We start from the raw sequence: 22,876 nt of genomic DNA, 5'->3' as shown, positions 1-22,876 counted from the left end.
GAATAAAGTTGTTTTATACTACTGGCTTTCTAATTTAAAACCCACTTCTTTAATTTGTAAATTGATCCTGTTAATTCCTTTCTATTTTCTAATAATAATAGAATTGAATGGTTTAGAAAATTCAAGCCCTTTTGTAGCCACTAATATTAATATTTTTATCAAGCCTATTTTTTCAGTTGCAATAAAAAAAAGCTATATCTACACTCTCTGCTACCTTTAAAAGTTATAAAAAAATGCCACATGCCTACATTTGTTTTCACAGAGAAGAGCAATCTCTCTGGATGTCTTCCTGCTCAGAAGACAGAAGACAGTTCATAAATAAGCTGAAATGAAAAAAAATTTTGTATGCAGTGTGATCTAGTTAGACTTTGACTGTTCAGTTAAACGTGCTTTGCCATGTTCCTTTATGGAGAAATTTACTCACCCGAAGTCAGAGATCCTGCATGTAAGAAAACAGGAGTTAGGTACATTGTTTTAAAGTTATGAGTTCATTCTCACATCATTCATTGAACTAGAAACCAGGTATTGTGCCAGATATAAGAGATACAAAGATGAGGAAGACAGCTTTCCCCAAGGAGAAAACACCCTACTCTGCGAGAGACAATACAGGTAATTTCAACACAATTTTAAGAGAGCTGAAACAAACATATGCACAAGAAGCTGTGGAAACTCAGGCCAGGGTCCCTAAGTCCCCTTGGCTGAGGGGAAGACATGGAGGGCATCAGAGGTCTCAGCAGGATGTTTGGAATTAGAAAACTAAAGAGCCAAGGGCTTCCCTGGTGGCGCAGTGGTTGAGAATCTGCCTGCCAATGCAGGGGACACAGGTTCGAGCCCTGGTCTGGGAAGATCCCACATGCCGTGGAGCGGCTGGGCCCGTGAGCCACAGCTACTGAGCCTGCGCATCTGGAGCCTGTGCTCCGCAACAAGAGAGGCCGCGATAGTGAGAGGCCCGCGCACTGAGATGAAGAGTGGTCCCCGCTTGCCACAACTAGAGAAAGCCCTTGCACAGAAACGAAGACCCAACACAGCCAAAAATAAATAAATAAATAAATAAATTAAAAAAAAAAAAAAAAAAGAAAACTAAAGAGCCAAAGTGAGTGTTTCTGGGGCCTGGGATTCCAGGGAAAAGGTTAGAGAGCAGGGAATTGTTTTTTAAAATTATAAATTGCTGTCTATGATTTATTTTAAACACCATGTATCAAATTACTTTTATAGAAAATAAAAATTTCAGAATATTTCACTAGCTAGCTAAGATAACTAACTACATGTCCCACTAAAAGAGTGGCAAGATCTTATCAAGTAAATCTTTACATTTGAGGTTTACTTTCATACTGTATCCTAAGTTGGAGAAAATGTAAATTATAATATAGGAAATGAGCTGGCAACTCTGTGACTTAGCAAAAATGACAAAGTACCAAAACTAGTTAAGTGCCCAGAGGAACTTAGATGCTTTGGCGGATAAAGAAAGGGGAATATTAAATGTGTCTGCTTTCAACACTGTAGAGATTATTGACAAGGGTGAGTGAGGGCTGCCAAGGAGCTCTCCTGGAGGGCTATGCACAAGGAGAACTTAGACTCTAGATACAGCAGTGAATAATCAGTTCTCCATAATTGATCAAGGGATGCTTTATGGAAGAGGTGGCATTTGAACTGATGAGGAGATGAGAAGAAATCTGACAGGGAGGTGACTGGGGACTGGCTTTTCTAAACTAAGGCAAAACAAAACAAAACAGGACTTCCCTGGCGGTCCAGTGGTTAGGACCCTGCGCTTCGACTGCAGAGGGCATGGGTTCAATCCCTGGTCGGGGAACCAAGACCCCACATGCCACATGGTGCGGCCAAAAAAAAAAAAAAAAAAAAAACCTACTAAGGCAAAACAGTTGTGTAAAATATGGAAAATGTGAAAATAAATGTGTCTAAGTAAAATGGGAAGATAAGGCCTATAAAGAGACTAACTGAGAGACGAGACTAGCAATGAGAGCTCAGAGCCTCGAACCAGTGACCTGGCTTTCTTTTTGCAGGTAGGAAGGAGCCACCAAGCCAAACACCGCCTCTGTTTCAAGGAGGGGAGTAGCATGAACTCCATTATGCTTTAAGAGGGAAAGTCTGGTGGCAATGATTGCAAAAAAGAGAATGAAGTTGAGGAGATCAAAGAGAAGGTTATTAAATGAAGGAAAGGGGAAGATGAGGTTCTTACATGGAATAGTGGCAGAGATGAAAGTGAGGAGACACACTGCAGAGATGTAATTCATCGGATTTAAATGCCTGAAGGTAGGGACAATGTTTGTGTCACCATGAAGATGGTGAACAGAGAGACGGAACAGAGGAACAGCAAGCTAGAGGACAAGTCGAGCTCTGATACATAGCATCTGAATGATGGTAGAATACAGAATAGGCACTTTGGCCACGTGTCTGCTGCCTAGAGAAAGTCAGGATTAGAGACAGATTTTTTTTTTGGCCTCGTGGCATGTGGGATCTTAGTGTAGGCCCAACTGTCTATTCCTGAACCCAAACTAAAATAGACCTGGGGAGACATTTAGAACAAAGACAGTAGAGGGGGTGGAAGGCGGGACTTCTCTGGATCATTGAGACTAAACCAGCAGTCCAAGAACAAATGGCTTCATGTCTTCTTTCCTATAATAAAGGCCATATATGTGAGAAAAGAGTATTGCACGAGTTCATTTTCTTTTACCTTATGCAATCTAAGTACTAAAGAAATTTAAAACAATTTATCTCAGAAGAAAACATAGTGATACTTCAAAAACGCAAGATGTGCATGCCTTACCGTGGGCCCTGCCTAACAGCAGCTCTGGTGCGAGGTAGTCTGGAGTTCCCAGAATTCGCCCATCATCCACGGGGGCCGCCCCTCTTCTCACACTCTTTGGAGTTCGGTATGGAGTTCCTGACGTGACCTGATTTGGGGTCTGCTAATTTCAAGAGTTTAAGACACAATAAATATCTTAATTCCTTTTACAGTGAACAGAAATGCTAAAACAAAAGAAAAGCTAGGCTGCTGGGCATAAAAGATACACTCAAATACTTGATCAGTTTTGGGTTTTTTTAAGTATTTAATTAATTAATTAATTTATTTATTTTTGGCTGTGTTGGGTCTTAGTTGCAACATGTGGGATCTTCATTGCGGCATGCAGGATCGTTCGTTGTGGCTCGAGGGCTTCTCTCTAGTTGTGGTGCACGGGCTCCAGGGCACGTGGGCTCTGTAGTTGTGGCGCGCCGGCCTAGTTGGCCCACGGCATGTGGGATCTTAGTTCCCTGACCAGGGATCGAACCCGCGTCCCCTGCATTGGAAGGCGGATTCTTTACCACTGGACCACCAGGGAAGTCCCACTCGATCAGTTTTGAAAATGGCCTTGTAACTAATTATAATTATGAAAAGTCCTATTGTAAAAAGCCCTAATTATAATAATGAAATTCAATAGCTTAGATAACACCAATTATTTCAGTAAGAGCTGGAAATGCAAGCAACAATGAAAAAATCCACAAGAAAAAATTCTTGATAGGATGGATCAATACAAGCTTGAGAGCAGTCACAGAGGGAGGCTGTGGCTGACAAATGAGTGAATTACTAGGACAATGCATACAAGAGAACTACACATAAACAACCTCTCGTGCTAACTGGCATTTATGGTTTTAAGGTATTTTGTTGTCTCACAAGGACTCTGTGGGACCAGCAGGACAGGTGTCATTATATTTTACAGACAAATGGCAGACAGAGGCTCTGAAGATAAGGACTTCTAAGTCACTCAGTAAGTTCTAAATAGAAAACTCAAGTCTTGTAACCTTACAGTCGAGGTTTACACTTTCTGTATTATGATGTCTCTCCGAAGGAAGGAAAAAATGAAACTTTGGGTTTAAAAAGATAAAGGTTTAGGAAAAAAAAAGAAATCTCTATTTTTCAACTTTCTTCTATAAAGGAAAGAGATCATCTAAATATGTCCTTAGAAGGCAGTAAGGTAGATGGACTTTAATTTTGTATCTCAGAGTTGCTGTGATCAAGTGAAAATATGTGATTGTATATATGTAAACATGTGATATGTAAATATGTGAAAGTATACAGAACAATACAAATGAAGGAGGCATTGGAGTTAAGAATGATAAACATTGCTACCTGCTTTACCTTTCTGTACTAAAACCTCCAAGGAGCCATAGAGTCCCAACAAGCAAAACAAAACTATATGATTAATATTATATAGTCTAGCTGACAGGCAAGTGTCTGGCCTTAATAGTTTATTTTTCTAAAATCTAAAGGACGAAACATTAGCAAGTGATCACTTACCTGATATGGCATGTAGGATCTTTCTTTTTGAGTAGGGGTTATAGCCATGGAATATGAACCACTACAGGCACATGAAATATCCATCACATCTAAAGAAGTAATGCTCATTTTGGATGGTTCTGAGCTATTGGATGCATTAATATGACTGTTAAAACTCCGAAAAGCCACAGCATTTCTTTTAGAGGTTAATGTTTTCAAGGCCTCCAAAGAAGGAGCTAACATTTTTCGGTTGCTGTCTTGGACGGCAGGACTCTCATCACCTCTCGGCAAGGTGCCTTCTTGGCAACTGGGGGATGCAGGAAGTAGGTCTTCAATATTTGATTCTTCCAAAGAGGATTCTTTGATGCTTTTATCTGGATCTAAGGACTGCCTTCCTAATGGACTTTCCATGATGGAAATTCCAGGAAAAGATGAATCAGAGTCCATGCGAATACTTTTAGGAGTTCTATCATCATCGGAACACAGGAAACTAGAACTTAAGTAGTCTTTCTTACTACTCTTGTCACAGTCGTCATCCAGTTCACACATAAGGTTTTTTGCTATCACTGGGACAGGTGATTTTTCTGGGGTTTGTTGTTTATCAATGAAAGAATTGCCCATGTTCTCCTTATTAGCACCGTCATTTTGCTGATCTCTGTATACCGACAGCTTAAGGTCCTGGACTTCAGCTGTTAAGCCTGTCCTTTGATTGGCATAACCATCTCTCATTTCATTACTACTCTTATACTCGATACAATTTTTTTTATTCTGTATAATTTCCTGACAAGGACTGGAGTCAACTAACTCAAAACTTCTTTTACAACTTCTTTTCCCAAGGTGTTCTTCAGGCACCCCACTGGAATCCACAGCACATTGATGTGACTGATGGTAACCAGACTGGCTTGTGTCAGCAGCCAGATGAATATTATTTACATCCAGTTCTCTTGCTTCCCAAGAAACTTCCCCAGAAGAACATTTTCCAGCAAGGTTTCCACAAGAGTTTCCAGCGGCAGGATCAGCACTGCTGTTATGAATGGGAGAAACGGCTAACTCAAGATCCCTTTTATTGAAACTTTTGGTCTCCATGGCATTTGTAGATTTTGTACATAAAGGCTTTTCGACTGTATTACAACTCATCATTGTAGAGCCCACTGCGTTGTCACTTTCCTAAGAGGGGGGGAAAAACGGTTAAAAAAATTATGTAAAGCTGAGAATCTTTAACCTTTTAAACCTCTGCCCACTTAAGCAGGATAACTGACCCCATAAGCTACGATGGGTAGCTCTTTCCACATTCCCGTGGAAAAACAGAACAATGATAATGGAGAATTAGAAAGCAATATAAACAATTATAGTATACATTTATATACATTATTTTGAGTGAAACACTGGTATAAAATTTAAACCAACTATTCTATAATATGTATTTGATGGTATATTACATGTTATTTAAATAGGACAAATTAATAGGAATATATTCAGGCAAAACTGAGGGTAAGGCTACATTATGTATATATCTGCTGTGCAAAAGGGATGATTGTTTTGTATTTCAATCACAGGGCATGAAATACAGTTAATGGAAAATTACAGAAAAATATTGTTAATGAAAACATGTATCACTTCATACAAGTATAATAAAACCAAGCTGACAAGATGAAGCTAAACTAACAGCAATTTGTAATTAAAAACCCAAAATAACAGGAGTTAATATCCATTGTCAACAATATAAACTGATGATGCGTTGATAACAAAGTGCTTTTCCTGAAGACTGTTTGAATTCCAACTCTGCAGGTGCCCTTATGGGATCAGAATTTTGGACATAATCTTGCAAACTGGCATATGGTAATCAGGATTTTTACAAGATTACTCAATTAGAGTGAATCTTCAATAAACCCTAATAGTGCATATTTTTGATATGTGAAAAATCTAACTTTATTAACTTACTTAGTAATAGTAAGGAGCAGTTAGTCGTGAACAAAAAGACAATTCCTAAAGTACAACTCACTGCTCTGGAAGCACAGAAAATGATGCATTTGGGGATTAGCACAGTTTATCAGCGGTCCCCTGTGGTCCATTGTCACTCCTCTGACCTAACCTGAGAGGCTCTACTGTAACCCAATCATTGCATTCCTTAGGGATGCAGATGAGGGAGGAAGAAGGTTAAGCTATGTATAGTTTGAAATATTATATAACATGCTTTCTTGAATAGAAAAGAGGTAAAATAATAGAATGGAAATCTGGCTTTTCCTGAAGCATTTATTACCTAGAGGGCAATCAATAAGGAGAGAAGGAAAAAAGATTGAGAAACCCTGCCTTAACTAAAAAATAATTTGACCTTACTCCTAAAATACACATATCCAACAATAATGAAGAAAATCATGCTACTGAGAATAAGGAGCAAATACAGTCCAATTTATTTTATCAAATGGAAGGTTTACTCTTTGTGTATTAACATTATTCTAAGCTAACATTATTTTGTCAGCATTCTATAAAGGAAACTTTATTATATTTTTAGTTCCCCTCAGCTTTAATAGCTTTAAAAAGCCCAAAACAGAATATATAAATTAAGTAAGATAACTTTCAGTAAATTTATTCACTTGGTAAGCAATCTCCTTAGAATAGATACTTTCAAAGACACACCTACATTACCTTTGTGGTCTAAAAGTTATTTCTGATCCAAAAGAGTTACCATTCCATTAAATGAGAAACTGGCAGAAAACAGTAAAGAAGGAGGTAGTATAAATTTAAAATAAGACAGGTTAAAAAAACTCAACAGGGGCTTCCCTGGTGGCGCAGTGGTTGAGAGTCTGCCTGCCAATGTAGGGGACACGGGTTCGAGCCCTGGTCTGGGAGGATCCCACATGCCGCGGAGCATCTAAGCCCGTGAGCCACAACTACTGAGCCTGTGCGTCTGGAGCCTGTGTTCCGCAACAAGAGAGGCCGCGACAGTGAGAGGCCCGCGCACCGCGATGAAGAGTGGCCCCCGCTCGCCGCAACTAGAGAAAGCCCTCGCACAGAAACGAAGACCCAACACAGCCAAGGATAAATAAATAAATTAAATTAATTTAAAAAACAAAAACAAACAAACAAAAAACAAAAACAAAAACAAAAAAACTCAACAATCTAAGGTCTGTGTCAGGGTAGGGAATTAAAAAAAAGAAGTCCATCTAGATGCCTAGAATGCAAACATTTACTATTAATATACTGCAAAAATAAAAAAATTGTAATCTCATATACTGAGCAAGAATAATTTCACATTTGAATGAGAAATGAAATATTTCAAGAGAATTTGACAGACTATAGAGGAAAATGAAGAATACCTTGACTGCCATTCATGTAACCATTTCATTTCCTTACAGAATTTGTATGAAAAGGTACATAGCATTTCTATCATTAATTTGACACACACAGTTGGTTTTGGGTAAAGTGAATGTCACTCTGACCTGGCAATCCTTTTCCCATCTGGGACTGCTGTGGCACTCGGATTCCACACTGGACATGAAGGTGTGGGATTGACTGCTGGTGCTGGATGTTGCCAGCCTTTTCCTAGACTGGAGGAGATGGGAAGTTAGACACTTCACAGGCATCCCAGGGTGGGAGGCAACGGTTTCAAGACCTGTGGGGAAGAGAAAACATTGAAGCTTATGTCACATCTTTCCTACTTTCCTGCTGATCCTGAATCTTTACAGATAATTAGAAAAAGTATTAAGTATTTCATATCAGAACTATTTCCATGTAAACATTATTTCATCCATAAGGATGGCTTTGGGTGGTTTTGGCATACAAGTACTGTTCTGAAAGTTAAAAAACAAAGCAAAACTCTCAATATTCATAAAGTAGAAATCAGGACAAGGGAGCGAATTTACATAATTAGGAGGAAATCCCTTTTGAATAACCATTATCCAACTTGAAACTTTTCTTGATGAAGGACCATTATTGATGTGCTATATCCAGGTGTGATAGGAGGCTGGAATGGGACTACGTTTACTCGATTCAATTTGTATTTAATTAAAACTATGGCTTTATTTTAATGTTGAGGTTTACATGCTTACAAGTGTGGAATTATATACATCCATAGAGACTTTTTTACACTACTGGGTAAAACAAATAATAATGATTTGTCTCTAAGAGTGAGCCAGTGCAAGAAAGCAGCACCATCTATAAGATACAAGTTCCTGTATCTTATATACAAATAACGATGCTAAAAATTGTTGCTCTGGGACTTCCCTGGTGGCACAGTGGTTAAGAATCTGCCTGCCAATGCAGGGGACACGGGTTCGAGCCCTGGTCTGGGAAGATCCCACATGCCGCAGAGCAACTAAGTCTGTGCACAACTACTGAGCCCGTGTGCAGCAACTACTGAAGCCCGCGCGCCTAGAGCCTGTGCTCTGCAGCAAGAGAAGCCACCGCAATGAGAAGCCCGCACACTGCAACGAAGAGTAGGCCCCACTCGCCGCAACTAGAGAAAGACCGCGCGCAGCAATGAAGACCCGATGCAGCCAAAAAATAATAATAAATTTTAAAAAATAAAAAAATAAAAATTGTTGCCCTGAACTTAAAATGAGACACAATAGATAATCATGCTTTTACTAAAGATCACAATACATGCATATAAAGATTTTATATGTATATAAAAAGATATATCTTGTTTTCTCTTTCCTGAAAAGGGTGAACATGACTTTAATCCCAAGTAAATTCTTAGTTTGCTATAATTTTTTTGATCTAATAAACCTTAGAATTTTAAAACTGGAAGGAGATTTGAAAGTCCATCTAAAACAACTTTCTCTTTGGCACATAAATCCTCTCAATGGGATTCCTGAGACTCACTGGACACTGACTTTGACATCTGAGTAAACTGCTCAGCTGCCTTTCCCCAGCAACATGGGAACTTGTGTCTGATCTAATGCGTCTGCACACTGTATATTTGCTACTGAGCTCCTTCTGGATCACTGATATGATCAGACCATTCCCTGCTTTGGAACTTTTGGTGGCTCCCCTTTTTCTACAGCTTACATTCCAGGCTCTCTGTAACAACACTTGATCCTTCTCCATGTACCTTCCGCATCTACCTGCTAAACTTCCTTTTTCTTTGCACGTGCTTCCCATTCTCACGTTGTCCTGTTGTCTGAAGATGGAAGATACTTCCATGTGTCCATACCTTTGCTCATGCCTCTATCTGAAATGCCCTTTTCCAATATACTTGGAGCTATTAAGATCCTATTTCTCTTTTTAGGTCCTGCTTGGCTGTTCCTATATCTTTATTTAGAACCATTCTTGGTTTTTCCAGTTAGCAATGATCACTTTTTGTGTTGAATCATAGTATTCTTCCTGTGGCATTTATTTTATAGGACTGTTATTATTATCCCTTTATACCTACAATCACCACGAAATTACAGGTTCTCCGGAGGCAAGGACCTCTCATATTCATCTTCATATTCACTCATGTGACCAGCACAGTGCCTACCACGTTCTGATCAGATTAAAAAATGGCTGAGGGAGATGGAATCATTTCCCTTAAGAACAAGGCTATAAATCACATCTGCATATCCTATATTTTAACAGTTTTCTGTTTTGTTTTTCTTTTCCCAGCCACACCACGCGGCTTGCAGGATCTTAATTCCCTGACCAGGGATTGAGCCCGGGCCACAGCAGTGAAAGTGCCGAGTCCTAACCAGGACCACCAGGGAACTCCCTAACAGTTTTCTGTTTATCAAAGTTATATATATATTTCAGCTATTTTGATGTTCACAGAAGTATTTGAAGAAACAAGAGGAAAGGGTCAGTGGACAGAAAACTACATTTGCAGTCAGGAATTAATTGACCCACTTACTAGTATGTAACTGAAAGTTTTCAAATATTAATTTTCTCATTTGTAAAAAGGAGGCAATTCTTTCTATCTATCAGTCTATCCATCCATCCAAGATATGTACAGATTTGAGGACAAAATTCAAAACAAGGTAAAATCTATGAAAAAAACAACACTAATTACCCTTCAAAGCATCATTATTCACATTCCCAAGATGATGAACATGCATGCAGACAATTAAATTGTCCACTGTTGATAAGTTATAGAGGGTGAGGTTAAGTGCTATACAAATGTCCCACTTGCCTCCTTTACTACTTGACTTTTGTCTTTTATTGTGTAATAATTAAAAAACATACCTTTACTTCAACTATTTTATTTCAGAATCTTTTGGAAATAATTTTATAAAGGCACAGAATAGTACAAGTACTACATCTTCTCCATATAAGACTTCCATAGACTCAGTATATTAATAGTCACCCAATGATCATTACAATGTTATAGCTAATTGAAGAATTAACTTGACATTTTATTCTGCTGATTTAAAGATCTGCAACAACCCCTGTCAGAAATGGCATTTACATGATGAAATAGAGGAATACCACAGAGCGTTTGAATATTTGAATATTCCAAAATACTTTGTTCCTCAAAAGACACATTTAATGGAATAAACTACCTTTTCTTTTATACTCACATGATTTTAGTAGTTTGCTAGAATAAGGAGTAATGTCCTTTTGATCTATAGACATAGGACAAGTTAGTCCTTGAGAAAGCTGTGATGTTTCAGATACATGGGTTGAAAGAATATTTGCAGAATCTTGACTTTTTTCTGCAACTGGTGTGTGCTATTAAAAAGAGAAAGAGAAAAACAAATGCTATGATCTGTTCACAAAAATACCTTCACAAAAACACCACCTAAATGCATAGACTGTTATACACCTCAGTAGATAAAATGTTGAAGTAAGTCAACATGCTTGATATTTTAATTCATTTAAATGGCAATCATGAAAGGGCATATTGTATGAGTTTTTTCTTATCAAGTACTTACAAATCCCAAAGAGCTGATGAGAGATAATACTTGTCCAGGGGTTCTTGAATAATAACCTTGCCTAGGTTTAGCCATAGATGGTGTTGTAAGAATATCCATCATATTGATATCTATGTATGGAAAGAAAAGTATATGATATTCTTCAAAAACTTCAACTGTCATTGACTAAGTCAATACTTATTTGTTCTGAACTTTGCCTCACTTTCCACATTATTAACATTATCTGTAAAGTTGGCTTGTGCAAGACAAATAGAGCTAGGAAAGCCATCACGCCATACGGTAAACATGTACGACTAAGCAGACAGAGAAATACAAACACCATATGTTCTCTCTATATACAGAATATAAAAAACAAAACAAAACAAAAACCAAGCTCAGGGATACAGAGAATTGATTGGTGGTTGCCAGAGGTGGAAGTAGGGGGTGGGAGAAATGGATGAAGGGGGTCAAAAGGTAAAAATAAATTAATCAATTAAAAAAAGATAAATACAAGAGTGATATCTAACTGGCAAAAAAATAATTCTTGGTAATAAAGTATTAGAAAAGGAGGTTGAGGGGACTTTCCTTGTGGCGTGGTGGTTAAGAATCTGCCCACCCATTTTTCACAGAACTAGAACAAAAAATTTCACAATTTGTATGGAAACACAAAAGACCCGAATAGTCAAGTAAATCTTGAGAAAGAAAAACATAGCTGGAGGAATCAGGCTCCCTGACTTCAGACTATACTACAAAGCTACAGTAATCAAGACAGTATGGTCCTGGCACAAAAACAGAAATATAGATCAATGGTACAGGATAGAAAGCCCAGAGATAAACCCACACACATATGGTCACCTAATCTTTGATAAACAAGGCAAGAACACACAATGGCGAAAAGACAGCCTCTTCAATAAGTGGTACTGGGAAAACTGGACAGCTACATGTAAAAGAATGAAATTAGAGCACTCCCTAACACCATACACAAAAATAAACTCAAAATGGATTAAAGAACTAAATGTAAGGCCAGACACTCTAAAACTCTTAGAGGAAACCAAAGGCAGAACACTCTATGACATAAATCACAGCAAGATCCTTTTTGACCCACCTCCTAGAGAAATGCAAATAAAAACAAAAATAAACAAATGGGACCTAATAAAACTTAAAAGCTTTTGCACAGAAAAGGAAACCATAAAAAAGACGAAAAGACAACCCTCAGAATGGGAGAAAATATTTGCAAACGAAGCAACTGACAAAGGATTACTCTCCAAAATATACAAGCGGCTCATGCAGCTCAGTATCAAAACAACAAACAACTCAATCCAAAAATGGGCAGAAGACTTAAATAGACATTTCTCCAAAGAAGATATACAGATTGCCAACAGACACATGAAAAGATGCTCAACATCACTAATCATTAGAGAAATGCAAAACAAAACTACAGTGAGGTATCACCTCACACCGGTCAGAATGGCCATCATCAGAAAATCTACAAACAATAAATGCTAGAGAGGGTGTGGAGAAAAGTGAACCCTCTTGCACTGTTGGTGGGCAAATAAATTGATACAGCCACTATGGAAAACAGTATGGAGGTTCCTTAAAAAACTAAAAATAGGGCTTCCCTGGTGGTGCAGTGGTTGGGAGTCTGCCTGCCAACGCAGGGAACACGGGTTCGAGCCCTGGTCCGGGAGGATCCCACATGCCGCGGAGCGGCTGGGCCCGTGCGCCACAACTGCTGAGCCTGCGCTCTAGAGCCCGTGTGCCACAATTGCTGAAGCCCACGTGCCTGGGGCCCGTGCTCCGCAACAAGAGAGGCCACCGCAGTGAGAAGCCTGCGCACCGCAATGAGAAGCCTGCGCACCACAACAAAGAGTGGCCCCCACTCTCAGCAGCTGGAGAGAACCCGCGTGCAGCAGCGAAGACCCAATGTAGCCAAAAATTAAATAAATGGATAAAATAAAATAAATAAATAAATAAATAAACTAAAAATAGAACTACCATATAACCCAGCAATCCCACTACTGGGCATATACCCTGAGAAAACCATAATTCAAAAAGAGTCATGTACCACAATGTTCACTGCAGCACTATTTACAATAGCCAGGACATGGAAGCAACCTAAGTGTCCATCAACAGATGAATGGATAAAGAAGATGTGGTACATATATACAGTGGAATATCAGCCACAAAAAGAAAGGAAATTGAGTTATTTGTAGTGAGGTAGATGGACCTAGAGTCTGTCATACAGAGTGCAGTAAGTCAGAAAGAGAAAAACAAATACCGTATGCTAACACATATATATGGAATCTAAAATAAAAAGAAAAAAAAATGGTTCTGATGAACCTAGGGACAGGACAGGAATAAAGATGCAGACATAGAGAATGGGCTTGAGGACACGCGGAGGGGGAGGGGTAAGCTGGGACAAAGTGAGAGAGTAACATAGACATATATACACTACTAAATGTAAAATAGATAGCTAGTGGGAAGCAGCTGCATAGCACAGGGAGAGCAGCTCAGTGCTTTGTGACCACCTAGAGGGGTTGGATAGGGAGGGTGGAAGGGAGACACAAGAGGGAGGGGATATGGGGATATATGTATACATATAGCTGATTCACTTTGTTATAAAGCAGAAATTAACACAACATTGTAAAACAATTATACTCCAATAAAGATGTTAAAAAAAAAAAAAAAGAATCCACTTGCCAATGCAGGGGAAATGGGTTTGAGCCCTGGTCTGGGAAGATCCCACATGCCACGGAGCAACTAAGCCCGTGCACCGCAACTACTGAGCTTGTGCTCTAGAGCCTGTGAGCCACAACTACTGAGCTCGTGTGCCACAACTACTGAAGCCTGAGCACCTAGAGCCCGTGTTCCGCAACAAGAGAAGCCACCACAATAAGAAGCCTATGCACTGCAACAAAGAGTATCCCCCACTTGCCGCAACTAGAGAAAGCCTGTGCGGAGCAATGAAGATCCAATGCAGCCAAAAATAAATAAATAAATAAATAAATTCATTTAAAAAAAAAAAGAAAAGGAGGTTGTAAAAAACGCTAAGAAAGGAATCAAAATATTAAGAATATAAAATAAATTTCAAAAACAGAATCTATTTAAGGAATTAATATAAATTGTGGGCCCCTCATGTGAGCTAACTATGTAAGTATAGGGCAAGATAGAAAATGATGCAGATTTTTATCAGGTTTCAATGTGTAACATTGTAAAATAGAACATTCAGCACTCACACGTAATATTTTACTATTTTCTTTAGCTATCAAAAGTAGTAAGAGAAGTGTAATGCTTTGTATGTGGTGTAAGACTTTAAAAGGTAGGCCGAAAGTTTGAACTTAATGAATTTCATTTATACCTCACTTTGATGAAACAATAAAAACGACAATAATCTTCTTTAAAAATATTTTACAAATTAAACAAGTTAAAAAATATTATGGCAATGATTTCTTGGTTATGACTTTAAAAGCACAGGAAAAAGGCAAAAATAACAAATGGGACTATATCAAACTTCAAAACTTCTGCACATCAAAGGAAACAATCAACAGACTGAAAATACAACCTACAGAATGGGAGAAAATATCTGTAAATTATTTATCTGATAAGGGGTTCATATACAGAATACAGAAACAACTACAACTCAATAACAAAAAACCCCAAGTAATCTAATTAAATTGTGAACAAAAGTCTTGGATAGCCATTTCTCTAAAGAAGATATACAAATGGCCAACATGCTTATGAAAAGATGCTCAACATTAGTAACCAATAGAAAAATGCAAATCAAAACTACAATGAAATATTACCTTACACCCATTAGGATGGCCACTATCAAAAAACAGAAAATAAAAAGATTTGGAAACAATGTGGAGAAATTGGAACCCTTGTGCATTGCTGGTAAATTGTAAAATGTAAAACTGTGCAGCCACTATGAAAAACACAGTGGAGGTTCCTCAAAAAATTAAAAATAAAATTTGATCTATATGACCCAGCAATTCCACTGCTGGGTATACACCCAAAAGAATTGAAAGCAGGGTGTTTAAGACTCATTTACATACTCATGTTCATTGCAGCATCATTCTCAATGGCGAAGAGGTAGAAGCAACCCAAATACCTATCGACAGGTGAATGGATAAAGAAAACACGGCACGCATATGTATATCTGTGTGTGTGTGTATAAAATTTGGCCTTAAGAAAGAAAGAAATCCTGTCACATGCTACAATATGGATGAACTTGAGGACACTATGCTAAGTGAAATAAGTCCGTCACAAAAAGACAAGTACTGTATGATTCTACTTATATGAGGTATCTAAAGTAATCAAACTCATACAGAAAGTAGAACTGTGGCTGCCAGGGCTGCGGGGAGGGGAAAATGGGGTACTGAGTTTCAATTTTACAAGATGAAAAAGTTGTAGAGATCTGTTGCACAACAATGTGACTAGAGTCAATATTACTAAAGTACACACTTAAAAATGGTTAAGATGGTAAATTTTACCTCATGAGTTTTTTAAAATCACAATCCAAAAAAAAAAAAGGAAAAGAAAGAAAACAAATCAGAAAAACCCGTATGCTCCAAGATGTTTGTTTTTTGTTTTGTTTTTATTTATTTATTTATTTATCTATTTATGGCTGTGTTGGGTCTTCGTTTCTGTGCAAGGGCTTTCTCTAATCGTGGCAAGCGGGGGCCACTCCTCATCGTGGTGCGCGGGCCTCTCATTATCGCGGCCTCTCTGTTGCGGAGCACAGGCTCCAGACGCGCAGGCTCAGCAGCCGTGGCTCACGGGCCTAGTTGCTCCGCGGCATGTGGGATCCTCCCGGACCGGGGCACGAACCCCGTGTCCCCTGCATTGGCAGGCGGATTCCCAACCGCTGCACCACCAGGGAAGCCCCCAAGATGTTTTTCATAGAATTATTTATATTAACCTAAATTCACAATGTTTGGGAGCCATCTTTAAGCTAAACCATGAGATATGAAAAAATAAAAATAAAAAATATTAATATTATAATACAAAAATAATTTAAATTCATCAGCAATATCACCCTAATACAAAATTTTTCTGGGACTTCCCTGGCGATCCAGTGGTTAAGACTCCGAGCTCCCAATGCTGGGCGCACGGGTTTGATCCCTGGTAGGGGAGCTACAATCCTTCATGGCGCACAGCGCAGACCAAAAAAAAAAAAAAAAAAGAAAAAGAAAAAAGGAAAAAAAATACAAAATTTTTCTCATTTGTAATTTTTCCCAATATCTTTTCTGAAACTGAGGAGTTAGATTTGCCTTATTAAAAAATGTTTAGATTTTAGAAAAATAAGTGATTAATATACTGTATAGTATGGAACATCCCTAGTGCTTTTCATCTACAATCTGTACTTATTATTTCTGCTATGAAAAGTATGGGTAGTCACGTGAGGTAGGATTAATAAAAACTATAAATGGTCCACATCAACTCAGGTCACATTTTACCAAGCATATGAAAAATCTTTGGGTCTTCAAAATGCTTCAAAATTTGTACTTGCAAATGAAGAATTGTAGCTCTCTATTTACTTTCAAATATTTATAATCCCATGGTTAATAATTTATAACCCAATCTTTGGTTCTACTGCTCATTTATTTCCATACTCTGCCATTTTGGTAGATAATACAACATGCTACCAAGTCAGGAAGCTGTCATTTCTCCATGTTTCTATAATAAACTTAAGTAGTTTCTAGTTTCTCCCTGTTAGAAACAATGCTGCTACAAACAACTTTATTCATATATATTATTCTTTTGAACCATTTCCTTAGAATAAATTCCAAGACACAAGTCACTAGGTCGAAAAGAATTAAAAGCTTTGTTTCTTAAATCATACTGGTCGATTTCCTTTGGAAAGAACTATGCTTATTTACAATGTCCCTAGGAAAACTTCCTGTGCTCTCTGCAGTCTCATTAACACTGGATCTTCAGCTCTCCTTTTTTTCTTTTGGCTAGCTTAATAGTGTAAAATGATTCATTTATTACTTTTTTAAATTAGCATTTCTAGTGCTACGAGTAGTGAAATTAACATACTCCCATATACATGTATTTGTGAATTCTGTGTTTATTTTCTCTGCCCCTTGTTTATCAAGGTGGTGGTCATGTATATTTGAATAATTTCTTTAGGTATTAGTTGTCTATCATGTTGTAGTTATTTTAGTCATTTTACTGATGTTTAATTGGTCAGCACCAGTTTCAGTAGGGATAAAAATTTGGAAGAACAGAAACTGTCATTTCCTCTTTGAAGATATAAAGATCTTCAAGGACCTTTGAGGATATAAGATTAGTTAATCCGTTTTCATCTTTAATTGAATGAAAATACCAGTATACTTTTTTAGCCTATTGCAGAAAAAAATAATCATCAAATTTTATTCATTATAAACTAACAAAGAAAACAGTATAAGTTAATGAAATGTAGTGTCTAAAATGTGTTGGATTTTTTAAAAGGTACTTACTTGCTGTGTTTCTTACCTCTATTCAAAGTAACTTTGGAAAGGCCAAAATCTGTTAGTTTAATATGACCTTCATTAGAAATAAGCATATTGTCTGGTTTCAAATCCCTGCACATATAAAAAACAAATAGCAGATAACTAAAAAAGAGCTAGTGTTGATTTTAGAATTACCAGAAAAAAACCCAGAAAGTTACAGAACAATCAAACCCGACTTATTTTCTCTCACTGGTGGCTTTGAAAGTGCAGAAAACAACTCTCAAAAGTGAACTATATTTTGTATATCTGAATCTACAAGAAAGTTAACTATTTAATGCTAGATTATCTTTGGCATTATTCATTACATAGTCTATTAAAATAAATAAACTTCATTAGGTAAAATAAACCTCAAGCCAGGTCAAAATCATATTTACCTCTTTCAAGGAGGGTGAGATTAAGCCTTAATCGAAAAGAGCCACTTAACCTTTCTTTGCAAAGAGCAAAACACTGTAAATCAGCTGGCATTACAAAATATAGCACTTTTGTATGATGTACAGCTAAAGGAGTGGAAAAAAGATTCAATATTCTCCACAAAATGGGATACCCGAAGACAAAGCAACATATTCAAAACACACAGGGAGATGAAAGAAGAGTTGATATAATTTCTAAACTCACAAAAGTTACTACTAAACTTTAGATAACCCATATATGTGGGGTTATGCAAATATTTAAGACTCAAATATTTAATACATAATTTGATTACTTGTGCTTTAAGTAATAGTTTGGAGAAAAGTCAGTCTTTACCTGTGGATGATTTCATGTCTATGAAGATAGTCTAGAGCCAATGCCACTTCAGAAATATATTTCACAGCCATCTCTTCATCAAAATAACCATATATGTGTAGGAGAGACTTGACATCTCCACCTATGAGATACTCCATTACCTGTCAAAAGGAATATAAATATTGCAAAATAAAACCAATATGACTACTTTAAAAATGTCTTACTTGAGCATTATGGTTATGCATTTTTAGCATGGTCCCATAAGACACATTTTCTTGGTGTCACTCAGTACACATCAATACCAGGTTTACTCATACTGCCATACACTTTAAAAAATTTCAATTAAACTGTTCAGTCTGAACAAAAATTCAGACATGCAGAAAAGGTGTGAGAAGAGCAGGATGACTTCTCATATTCTCTTCATCTACATTCGCCCATCATTAGCACTTTGCCACATTTGCTTTCTTCCTCTCCACATATATGAATATAAAAATAAATATTTATGCTAATCATTAACATGATTATGTTACATAATAAACATAACACAATTATTAACATCATTAACATAAATATCTTACATGCATGTATTTTTGTTCAGATTAAACAGTTTAATTTAAAAAAATATGGCGACATTAGCAACTGGTATTAATCTATAACTTTAAAATTTTGGCTGACTAACTCAAGAATAAAGTTGAAGAGGTCATCATGTATCTCCCAACAAGGTCATTCTTATGTAACTATAGCATAATAAAATGCACGGAATTTAATGCTAAAATAATGTTATTACCTGTTGTATAGTCTGTATTCAAATTTCTCTGATTACCTCAATATTGTACCTGATGGCCTCTCTCCTCATCTCTCATGCCCAGGCCAGGACCATGCATGAGATTTAGTTGTCATATCTCTTTCATCTCCTTTAAACTGGAATAACTTTTTGCCTTTTTTGGCAGGGTGCTGGATGGGGTATGGGACGGTCTTTCATGACATCTGATTATTTCCTTATGATTCAATTCAGGTTATGAATATTGGGCAAGAATACTACAAAATCTACGTTGAGTACTTCGTAGTGACTTCCACCAGATGAGACTGCTAAACACTAGTGTGTTCCATTCCTGGTAATCTTAACTTTGATGACTTAGTTAAGGTGGTGGCTTCCAGGTTTCTCCACTGAAGAAGTATTTTCTCCCTCTTTGTAATTAATAGGCAATCTGGGGAAGATACTTTGAAACTATGTAAATACCCTCTTTCCCCAACAAACTTTCAAGCAATGATTTTAGCATCATATGACTATACGTGATTCTTGCCTGAATTCATTACTGCTATGAGGCTGCAAAGCTCTATTAATCCTTCTACATGTACTAGTCATTATTCTCAAAATTTTCTATAGTTTCAAGCTATAAAATATTGCCTACTAAGGACTTGATAATATAAGGTCATTTCTTTCCTCTTTAAGGCAATCACTTCCCTGGTACACAGAGGTTAGTTAATATTTGTTGATGGTATGAATCATTAAAACATTACTAAGCACAAAAACTGTGCTAGCATGGGGAATATAGCATGAATAAAATGTAACTGATGCACTTAACGATTATAGTTTAGTAGTAGGGAAATAAGTAAGTAAACAGATAACTGTATTTGAGCTCATGAGAATGCTTGTTTTCTCACACCCTCATCAACAATGATTATCAATACTTTTTGTCAATCTAAGGAAGAGAAAATGAACTTGTTTAAATGTTTATTTACTTTTAGGGAGATTTAGCATCTTTACACTGCTTTTAGTCTTTCATATTTCTTCTCTGAATCACTTGTATTCTTTGCCTATTTTTCTAATGGGGTATTTACCCTTTCTTACTGACCATGTATATGGTATTTTGTGTCAAAGTAGGCTTTATTTTTCACTTAGTAAGACATGCACCATTCTATTAAAATAATCACATCAGTTTTCTTCTAGTACTTTTATGGATTCCCTTTTCGAGTAGAAATCTCTGATACAAAAGGGGAATAAATGAACTTTGCACTATCTCAAGTTTCATAACCACACAGAATTATTTCAAGTGACTTCAGAGAACAGAATCTTGACAGTACATACATCGTAAGGGCAAAAAGAATTGCAGAGAAATCCTAAATTGAATCCATTTGTTTTAGTGTTAGGAAAACAATACTGGTACTGCTATGTTGAAAATACTATATGCATATATATAGATATAGATATAGATATATAGATATAGTTAGGAACCCAGATTATCAGGGTGAAAGAATACAAATATTTTTCAAAACATTTTTATATTTTATATATTTTTCAAAAATGTTAAGCAAAAATTCTGTAATTTTCCTTTGACCTGGAAATATCAGCATGAACTCATGATATATTTTTCTATAAAAATGTGTGTTTCCTAGTCTGTCCACTGAGAATGCCTAAAAGGAATGACAACCTAGTGGCAATGAACTTTTCTAATCACTACCTCCTAGATCATGGTCTCTAGACACTATTTCCCAAAAAGGAGCTAGACCTCCTTGCCTAGATCTAGTTCAGGACATTTGCAAAATGAGCCTTAACTATCTTGTCATGCCAGAAAGCAAGGAAGCTATCAGAATACTAGGATAGTATAAAAAGACAAAGAAATTAACTGAAGGGGCTCCCACTCACTAAAGATGGGACAATTTAAACACAGAAAAAAATGACTGCAATGGATTAAAACACATCAAAACTACAACATTCCATGAATTCATAAAGATACTCTAAAAAACACACTTATTTAGAGGTTGCACTTCGGAAAACTGGTAATGAAAGGGAAAGAATCAAGCATTTATTCTGCCTTCCTTAGACAAGCTGTATTTCAGAGCAATGAAATAGATAATAAGGGAAAGCTCTTTATAGAAGAATTCCAGCTAATAAAAGCTGAAGGAATAATAGAATTTTTTAAAATCATCATTTTGAAAGCCTTAATAAAGAATCCAGGCATTAGGGTAAGCTGGGATGAAGTGAGAGAGTGGCATGGACTCATATATACTACCAAATATAAAACAGATAGCTAGTGGGAAGCAGCCACATAGCACAGGGAGATCAGCTCAGTGCTTTGTGACCACCTAGAGGGGTGGGATAGGGACGGTGGGAGGGAGACGCATATATATGTATATGTATAGCTGATTCACTTTGTTATAAAGCAGAAACTAACACACCATTGTAAAGCAATTATACTCCAACAAAGATGTTAAAAAAAAAAAAAAAAATCCAGGCATTGAATCACAGGATGCCAAGACCATTACATGAAAGGTTGGTGGAGGAGTTGGAATGGATTAAACAAATTTGGTGAAGTGTTGCCAACTGGTGAACTTGGGTGATGATATATGGGAGTTCATTATAGTAATCTTTCAATTTTTGTATATGTTTGAACGTTTCCGTAATAAACATTTCCATCTTTATGTTTCTTGTACTTAGTATAGTACCTGGAAAATAATAATCAATTATTTGTTGTTATTGTGGCTAAGTTTAGTCATACTTTATCTTTTTGTCTCAAAGTAGCTTTGATTTCTAGGAAATCTTTTGTCTAAGCCAGTGCTTCTCAAACTTTAACATGCCTGGGGATCTTGTTAAAATTCACAGTCTGGGGAATTCCCTGGCAGTCCAGCGGTTAAGACTCGCACTTCCATTGCAGGGGCTGCGGGTTCGATCCCTGGTCGGGGAACTAAGATCCCACATGCCACACAGCACGGCCAAAACCCAAAAAATAAACAAACAAACAAAATCACATTCTGATTCAGCAGATTTGGAGTGCAGCTTGAGATTCTGCATTTGTAATAAGCTCTCAGACAATGCTGATACTGCTTGTCTGTGGACACACTTTGAGCATCAAGCATCTAAACCAGTGATGAAGTTAGTAGACAAGATATGGCCGCCTATCTGACTTAAGCAATAATAACTCAAAAATATTATAGTAGGGACTTCCCTGGTGGCACAGTGGTTAAGAAACCACCTGCCATTGCAGGGGAGATGGGTTCGATCCCTGGTTCAGGAAGATCCCACATGCCGCGGAGCAACTAATCCTGTGCGCCACAACTACTGAGCCCACGTGCCTAGAGCCTGTGCTCTTTGGCCCATGGGCCAGTTTGCCAACTACTGGCTTAAAAGATGTAAAGTCAATTATTCTGTTTGTTTACACTAAACAGAAGCTACTGGAGTTACCAAACATTTAATCCACACACTGTCTCTGAAGTCAGAAGAACATCTAGAACTTGAAGTCAAAACACCTACCATCCTCACCTCTTCCTGCCCCCACCCAAATTCCTCATTAGAATTAAAAGAGTGTAAGCTGCCGTGTTAAATGAAAAGCAAGCAACTCTCTAAGTCCATACACCCCAAATCCACCACTTCCCTAAATCTTTCCTTATTATACCCCAAGCTTTATGTAGTATTTCTATTATGCATCCTTTACTTAGCAAATATTTGTAGCACTCTGTGCCACACACTGTTCTACATAGCTTATATCAACTTATTGAAATTTCATAACAACCTTTGAGGTAGGTACTATTATTATGTCCATTTTGCAAATGGGGAA

The 22,876-nt window shown here is 37.2% G+C and overlaps 1 protein-coding gene across 10 annotated transcripts in view; it reads right to left on the bottom strand.

Moving 5' to 3' along the window:
* MASTL (microtubule associated serine/threonine kinase like) overlaps window positions 1–22,876 on the bottom strand; it is a 75,068-nt gene that overhangs the window by 47,729 nt on the left and 4,463 nt on the right. For 8 of the 10 annotated variants that reach the window (XM_082449711.1, XM_082449712.1, XM_082449707.1 and 5 more), the window contains exons 3-9: window positions 18,342–18,481; window positions 17,581–17,669; window positions 11,122–11,231; window positions 10,768–10,918; window positions 7,714–7,886; window positions 4,295–5,440; window positions 2,786–2,927 (exon numbers count right to left, since the gene is read on the bottom strand). In XM_082449711.1, the coding sequence (XP_082305837.1) occupies window positions 2,786–2,927; window positions 4,295–5,440; window positions 7,714–7,886; window positions 10,768–10,918; window positions 11,122–11,231; window positions 17,581–17,669; window positions 18,342–18,481 (1,951 nt within the window). The remainder of the gene's footprint in view (window positions 1–2,785; window positions 2,928–4,294; window positions 5,441–7,713; window positions 7,887–10,767; window positions 10,919–11,121; window positions 11,232–17,580; window positions 17,670–18,341; window positions 18,482–22,876) is intronic. The other 2 variants (XM_082449704.1, XM_082449703.1) reach the window with 1 other exon arrangement.

Source organism: Balaenoptera physalus (assembly GCF_965194825.1).
Source record: "Balaenoptera physalus genome assembly, chromosome: 2".
NCBI lineage: Eukaryota > Metazoa > Chordata > Mammalia > Artiodactyla > Balaenopteridae > Balaenoptera > Balaenoptera physalus.
Note: the sequence above shows the minus strand (reverse complement) of the source record. Positions and strands in the feature narration are given on the sequence as shown.